General features: G+C 38.4%; 1 protein-coding gene across 1 annotated transcript; it reads right to left on the bottom strand.

The window, feature by feature from the left end:
* Nucleotides 1-1,355: 1,355 nt before the first annotated feature.
* On the bottom strand, nt 1,356-4,260 carry LOC118827528 (gastrula zinc finger protein XlCGF49.1-like). The gene is made up of 2 exons (XM_036598924.1): nt 4,179-4,260; nt 1,356-3,049 (listed from the first exon to the last, which is right to left on the bottom strand). Exon 2 carries the CDS (start codon nt 2,981-2,983, stop codon nt 2,207-2,209), a length of 777 nt encoding a protein of 258 aa, XP_036454817.1. The 5' UTR covers nt 2,984-3,049; nt 4,179-4,260; the 3' UTR covers nt 1,356-2,206.
* Between the last annotated feature and the right edge of the window lie 3,422 nt (nt 4,261-7,682).

Genomic DNA, 7,682 nt, shown 5'->3' on the forward strand with positions numbered 1-7,682 from the left:
TAACTATTCATTTCATTTCAGACACTTGAGTTTAGTTTTATTTGTAGGTCTGCTTTAAACTGCAGCTTCTGGGGACACAGCACTGTAATTTAAAAACCCACATGATTCATTCAGGTTTAAACCCGGGTTAAACTCTAAACTTCAGCTAAGCTGAAGACGGTTCAATGGCCCCATTATTAATAAGCATCAAATAAACAAACATTACTCACCTTTTTTATCTTGTTTGGATTTTTTTTTGTGTGTCCACCACATGCAGTTATATTTCCTCATGAATGACTATAAATTGGCATGCTTAAAGTATTACAAACATAAGTTAATGCGATATTTATCGCATTCCATAATTCTTAGTAGTGCTTAATATAGTGTTCATTGTGGGTGAATTTTGTGAATAAAAATTGAAAGGGTGAAAATGATTTTTTATATTTCAGTGTGGAGTTCAAAAACTGATTAAAGGACAAATAGATGACAGGACTCCAGCAACCATGCAAGACTTTGTAGACCATCAAAATTTTCACCATCAGAGAAACAATACTTAAACTAAAATCTTTGAGAGATTGTAGAAAATCAAGCTTCACTCTTGCTTCAGCTCTGTGCCGTGGTGGGCCTGACTGCCTGTCTGTATATCAGAGCCACACCAGAGCAACTGGATGCTTTTCAAGGTGCTAAAGCGATACGAAGTCATGCGGTTCAGCACCAACATTGTGGACAGCAGCTCCATGTGCTACAGGAAGACTTTCCATGGCTGGCATCTGGTCTCACCCTTCACTCCTAACACTCTTGTAGTTTTAAGTAATTTTTTTATTATATATTCTATATAATTTTTTTTATTATATTATTATTATTATCTATTTTGTCTGTTCCAACTTAAATCTCTTAAAACTAAATATTGTAATGCATATCATGTACCTTACATTTCTCAAAGTCCTAGACTTACATAGATTTTTACTCTTTACTGAAATTACTGAGTGTAGTTAATTTCCTGTTCATTGTCTTTCTACACATTACATATAATTCCAAGAGGCTGAAAATGAACAGTTTTTTGTCACTGGACAGTTACCAAATCGTACCACCACGGTTGCCTCCAGACTACTGCTCCTGTCCTCACCCTCCCTTCCTGCTGCTCCTCTCCTACCATGAGAGGACACAAAAGAATCGAGTGGAGGAAAGGAGCAGAAGGAATAGAGAGAACAGGCAGAAATCAGGGAAATGGGAGAGCTGATTCTTTTCAACATCATTACATTTAATCTCGACTACTGATGAGTTGAGTATATCACAAAATTCACTTGAAAGCACGCCCCTAATACTCTGGTGTCTAATCACAGCTGCTACACAGAGCCAAGCAATTCACAATTGTGTGGTTTTCTACTACATGTTTTTTTTATTTTGTTCTACAAGTACAACATGCACAACACAGAAAATATGTAAACACAAACAAAACACAGAAATTAAATATAATTGGGTTGCTCCATGTCTGTTCTCTCTAGGCATGCATGCAGTAATTTCACTTTAAAATCTGTAGAAGACTCCCTGGTTAGCACACACACATTAATCCTCTGATGGAAGCTGATTTGATATGTGTTTGAAGTGGCTTTTCTTGTCTCCTCTGGTATTCAGACAAACAGTTAGATGGCGTCACAAATATGGTTTCCATGACAGGTAGGAAAAAGCGGTAAATTTCAGGGTGTCTGAACACTGCTCAGGTCTCTGAAATCTAGATGGTGTCTGTTTGGGGTAGGGGTAGAGCAGTTCTTCCCAAAGCAGAGTACAAACATTACAGAGCCAGAATTCACTGACCAGCTTTTTTCTGCCCTACACCAGGACAATTGGCAAGGCTTTAGGGTCTCCATGTTCTTGTGAAGATTAACAATGCTCTGCACATAGTACAGAAAAAGAGACTTCTTATTCAGATAAATGTTATTCACATCTCATAGAATCGTAATAATCACACATATACATTATTCAATCAATGAAAGAACAATAATAATAACAGAATAAATGTTAAACAGATTCATAATAGTTCAAAACCAAAATTCCTTGCATACTGTAGGCTTGACTTTAGAACAGGAGAATACATTTAGTTTTATGCCTATGATGTAGACACAGTAAAAAACAACAAAACATGGTTTTCCCCTCTAAAGTAAATCTGACTTGAATCTGGGATGGAAGCAGTTTTCTCCAGACTCCCGGCATGGTGTTATGATTACATTCATGTATGCATATTTTCACCACTGCACTTGTGTGTCTTCACAGTCTTTGAATGCCTAAAACTCTTTCCACAGTCTGAGCAGTAGTACGGTTTCTCTCCTGTGTGAATGCGCTGGTGTTTTTGGAGAGTACTCTGTACGGTAAATTTCCTCCCACAATCAGAGCAGTGATACGGCTTCTCTCCTGTGTGAATACGCTGGTGTTTTTGGAGAACAATCTGTTGATTAAAACTCTTCCCACACTCTGAGCAGTGATAAGGCTTCTCCCCTGTGTGAATGCGCTGGTGTCGTTGGAGAGTACTCTGCACAGTAAAACTCTTTCCACACTCTGAGCAGTGATACGGTTTCTCTCCAGTGTGAATGCGCTGGTGTCGTTGGAGAATAATCTGTTGACTGAACCTCTTCCCACACTCTGAGCAGTGATACGGCTTCTCTCCTGTGTGAATGAGCTGGTGTTGTTGGAGATTACTCTGTTTATTAAAACTCTTCCCACACTCCAAGCAGTAATATGGTTTAACTCCTGTGTGAATAAGCTGGTGTTGTTGAAGATGACTGTGTACAGTGAAACTCTTGCCACAGTCTGAGCAGTGATACGGCTTCTCTCCTGTGTGAATGCGCTGGTGTCGCTGGAGATTACTATGACGATGAAAACTCTTTCCACACTCCGAGCAGTAGTGAATTCTCTCTTTGCTATGTTCCTTTGTTCGTCTCTGAGATGTGTTCATGTGGAGAGTACCAGATGACTTTTGCTGAGTACAGGAGCTTCTTCTGGAAACCATATTCTTATATTATTCAAAGTGGACACTAGCAACAAGGGTAGACTTGAAACATGACGTCAATCGTTTCTGGAAGAGTAAAGAAAAAAAACAATGTGAAATGTAACAAAGTATTCTGAACTAAATCATGAATGCTTTACTCACATCAACTGACAGGAAATGTAAAAGAAAGAATAAACTTTCATCTGATGTGGGAAAGTCTATAACGTAATCACCCTAACTCTTCCAATAGACATATAGACCATGGAAGCAGTGTCATGATCTGTAGTTAGTGTCACACCCATAATAGAAACTCCACATCTAAGCTGAATGTCACAGAATCCTCTGTTTTACAAAGTTGTTAAGGAGCCTATATATAGTTTGACATTGTGATCTCTTGCTGAGAACAAGTTAAATTACATGTACTTTCCAGGTACACAGCCTGCATTTTACCAAATTCTAATTAAATTATTTAAAAATATATTAAACTAATTTCACGAGTGTACACAATATTTAACATTAAGTAATTTTATTGTCAAGTTCTTGATTTTTTAATGCAAAGATGACTTTTCGACATAGGACTAGTTTTGTCCCTTATCTCAAGAATCAGTGATGGAAAAAGCTACAGAGCCCTAGCAAAGACCTTGAACATCCTTGTCAGTACAACTCGTTCGATGATATAACATTGGAAAGCTGGTTTGATAATATGCAATTAGAATATTCATGGAACCACAGCTAATTGTGCACAATGCAAGATCGTCCTCAGACTGATAATAATAAAGGTAACAGACAAGCCAGCTGTCCCTTCAGAGTATCAGGTCGACTTGAAAGCACCAGGAGCAGCCACACAGAGAACAATAAGCGAGGAACTACAGCGCAGTCACTGAAGTCGATAGGTGATGGGTTTTTAGGTTTTGATCCGAAACATCTGTTCCTTTTTGGAAATAACGGGAGGATTTTGTACAGGCAGTTTGAGGGTCGCTACGATACAGTATAAAACACTGCCCCATGTTTGCCAAACCAAAGCAGAAAAACATTAGCAGCCAAATATTCTGGCCCAAACGCTCCCTCAGCCAAGTTTAAATGAAGTTGCTTCTGTGTTGTCTAATCTTTTTTATAACCCATCTAATCTTATTTTCAGAACTCAAATGTGTCTCCAGCTGTTTGTCTCAGAGTGAATGAAGAACAGTGAGTGTTAAAGTGTCGGACAGCTTCCTACCTTCAACAGTTCAGCTCTTGTTTCTGCTCCTCCATCAACACTGTATGAGCGCGGAGACGTGGACAATCTTCTGCTTCTCCGCTTTTGTGCAATTGAAGAAAGTTAGCTACAGAATCAGCGCCACCACCTGGCCTGAAGCGGCTTCACGCTGGAAGAACCACGGTGGTTATTTCAAATCCACCCGTTTTCAGTGAAGCACCGCCTCCAGCACTCTGACTGAGTAGCAGTGAACTCCCTCGCGCGTAACAATGAATATCTAAAGTCTTAATATTTCGCTATATTTACAAAGACCATCACGTGAAAGACAGTGAGGCTCTGTAGTTTTGGAAGTGCTGGAAGTGCGGGGAGCTTGGGCACAGAGGTGAAGAGTGCAAAAATACCGAACTGTGCAACTTGTGCCAGGAAGGACACACTTACTTTAAATGCCCAAGTTCTTGTGGACCAACACCAACGCAATCTACCGACACCAACACAGCTCAAAATCAGGAGGACATCAGGTGGACACCACACCTTAAACGAGTGAGGTCATCCAGGAAGCCCAGAACAGCTTCGAGGGTCCAGCCCAGATTACAGCAGGGGCGTTCAATATTATCCGCAAAGGGCCGGTGTGGCTGCAGGTTTTCACTCCAGACTGAAAGCTGGAGCACACCCGATTCTGCTTCATTAACCAGTTGGTCTTAGTCTTCACACATTTTATCAGGAGACTTCCAGGTTTGTTGGAGTGAAAACCTGCAGCCACACTGGCCTTCTCCGGAGAAGTTTGGACACCCCTGCTCTACAAGTTCCACAAATCCTCAAATTAAAACATTGCTTCATCAACAGGCTACTAGCAGTCTGCAGTGATAGCAGAAGAGGGTAAAGTTCAGCAACCTCACTGCTGGGCTTTAGTTACATTTAGGGCATCATATGCCTCTAAAGAGGGATTTAAGACAGTTATTTATTATCGCCCACTGCTAATTCTTTGGTGATACAAAACTGAAGTCAGCTATTCACCAGCTTCTTGTTTGAATTTTCCCGTTCCACCTTAAATGGTGCAGCAGTTACATTCTGGCGCTTCAGGCATCAATACTGCCGGACTATTTAAGGTGGAAAGGGAAAGTTAGCTAGCTAGCTACCGAGACATTAGCATGCTATTAGCGGTTTTTTATGCTTGTTACGAAGAAAACAACCATAATACATCAAAACCACATTAAACTAAGGTAATACAATGGTTATTGTAATTTTTCAACAGAGAAAATTCTCACATTTATGGGTTTCTTTGGTCGCTCATGCAGCCATCTTGCCGGTTTTTCTTTTTTTTCTCATAACACTCCGTTTGGAGTGTGCCTCTGAAAAACCTCAGTTTGGAGGGCCATGTAGCCCTAACACTTGCCCTACCCCTCTATCTCAACAAAAATTGGGACACCCTAACCCTAGAAGTGAACACGCAAAACAGAGGGCTAAGGGCTAAGTGGTAGGGGCAAGGGGTAATATGGAAGTGTTGCTAAAAAGTGCAGAAAAAGAGTGACGTTACCAAGTTCCAGTGTTCATAATGAAATAAAACCGTAAGAACATAGTAGTTGGAAAATAGTACATAATATGATATGGGTTTGTTCTATTGCTTAATATGTTCTTTAAATGTCTATTAATATTATCTATTATCTATTAATGTTACAGGAATATGTACAGAAAGATATCAGAAGAAGAAAGTAGAGAGTTTCATCAATAAAAGATGTGACGTTATATGTGCACGAGAGTCGAGGTTGAGTATTGATAATAATAGTGTTAAGGAAATGTGGCATGGGGGTCCTGCCATTTTGTCTGTGGGTGAGGATAGTGCTGACGGGGTGGGAATCTTCTTTAAATATGATGCTGAAATTATTAAAAGTAGACATATTGTACCTGGCAGGTTACTTTTAGTAGATTGTGTGTACAGGAATATTACGTTGAGAACTTGTTTTATATATATATAATATATATATATATATATATATATATAATAAAAACCAACCTCCTGATTGAGCTGGTAAGAAGAGATTGTTTTATAAATTATATGAACTACTTTGTGTCGGATTTGGGGTTATTGTGTGGAGATTTAAATGCAATAACAGGGGAAAATGACAGAATACTAATTAAAAACATACATCTGTCTAGAGATGGGAAACTTCAGTTACATACACAGTTTGATACATGTAGATGCCTTTAGGGAAATCTACTCAAACAAACCAGGTTATACACAGGTAGATAGTTGTGTTACAAACCAGAATAGACAGAGTTTATGTGTCTGGTAATTAAGGTTTCACACTATAAAACAGAATATTTAGTAGAATCTGATCATTTGGCAGTGAATGTGAGCATGAATTAGGGTGTTAATGAACAGCAAGTTTACTGGAAACTAATACAAAATGTTTAAAGAATACAGAAATGAATTTAGAGCTGAAGCAAGAGATTGAAAGGATTAAAGATTTGAAGATTTTAATCAGTTCAGTAGATGGACCGCTGGCTGAATTCTGTATAGCTTGCTCATCTGAAATTAGAGACCTACTGATGGAGTATTTTAATGAAGGACTGAAAAAGGGCATGTTAAATGAGTGTTTTTATCAGGGTGTAGTGTCGCTGCTTTATAAAAAGGGGATCAGTATAATTTAGATAATTGGAGACAAATTAGTGTGATGAATGTAGATTATAAGATTATAGCAAATGAGTAAGTTTTTAAATAGAATAATTGAATTTGAGCAAACATGCGCAATTAAAGGTCATTTTATGATTGATAATTTATGCATGGTTAGGGATCTTGTTGAAGACTTCTGTCTAATCAGTTGGGACTAGAAAAAAAGGCTTTTGATTTTGTTTCAAATGCTTACTTGTGGCAAGTGATGGAGTGCTATGGTTTTCCTTTAAAATTCATAGATATGAAACCTTTATAAGAAGTCAATAGTTCAGATTAATGTAAATGGAGAATTAACAGAAAAGTGAGCCTCACAGCAGGGATGCCCTGTAAATGCTGCACTTTCTATCATAGCCATAAATCAAGATCAAGCGGGACTCTCGTATTTCCGGGGTGACTAATAAATCAGGTAAACAGATAAAATTTTCAGGTCAAAATTTATAAAGATCTTTATTAAAAGTCAGTGTAAATTTAATGTAGTGTATGACCATTTCAGAGTATGAAGACTGAGGTCACTGGGGCTAAATTAAATGCAGATAAAACAGAGGGAATATGGCTGGGTGAAAATAAACCTCATATGAGTATAGACATGAAGGAAGAGATTAAAAATTCAATTACAAGAAGTAGAATAAAATATGTATGCAATTTATTTGTGGTACTTCAAGGGAAGTCACTAAAAGGGCAATTTTATTCAAATCTAAAAAGATTTAGGGGGTCTTGGTGCAATAGACATTGGTTTAAAACTTAAAATAGCGTACTGTAAAACAGTAAAACAAAACACATGTAGACTGGGTTGGCAAACTCCCATGCACCCTCAACAATCTGTGAGAGAGGGAAAAGCTGGTCCATTGTTCCAC

This window comes from Colossoma macropomum, unplaced genomic scaffold (genome assembly GCF_904425465.1).
Source record: "Colossoma macropomum unplaced genomic scaffold, Colossoma_macropomum, whole genome shotgun sequence".
Taxonomy (NCBI): domain Eukaryota; kingdom Metazoa; phylum Chordata; class Actinopteri; order Characiformes; family Serrasalmidae; genus Colossoma; species Colossoma macropomum.

Excerpts from the sequence above, each read along its gene's own strand:
- LOC118827528 (XM_036598924.1), bottom strand. The coding sequence starts at position 2,983 with ATGGTTTCCAGAAGAAGCTCCTGTACTCAGCAAAAGTCATCTGGTACT.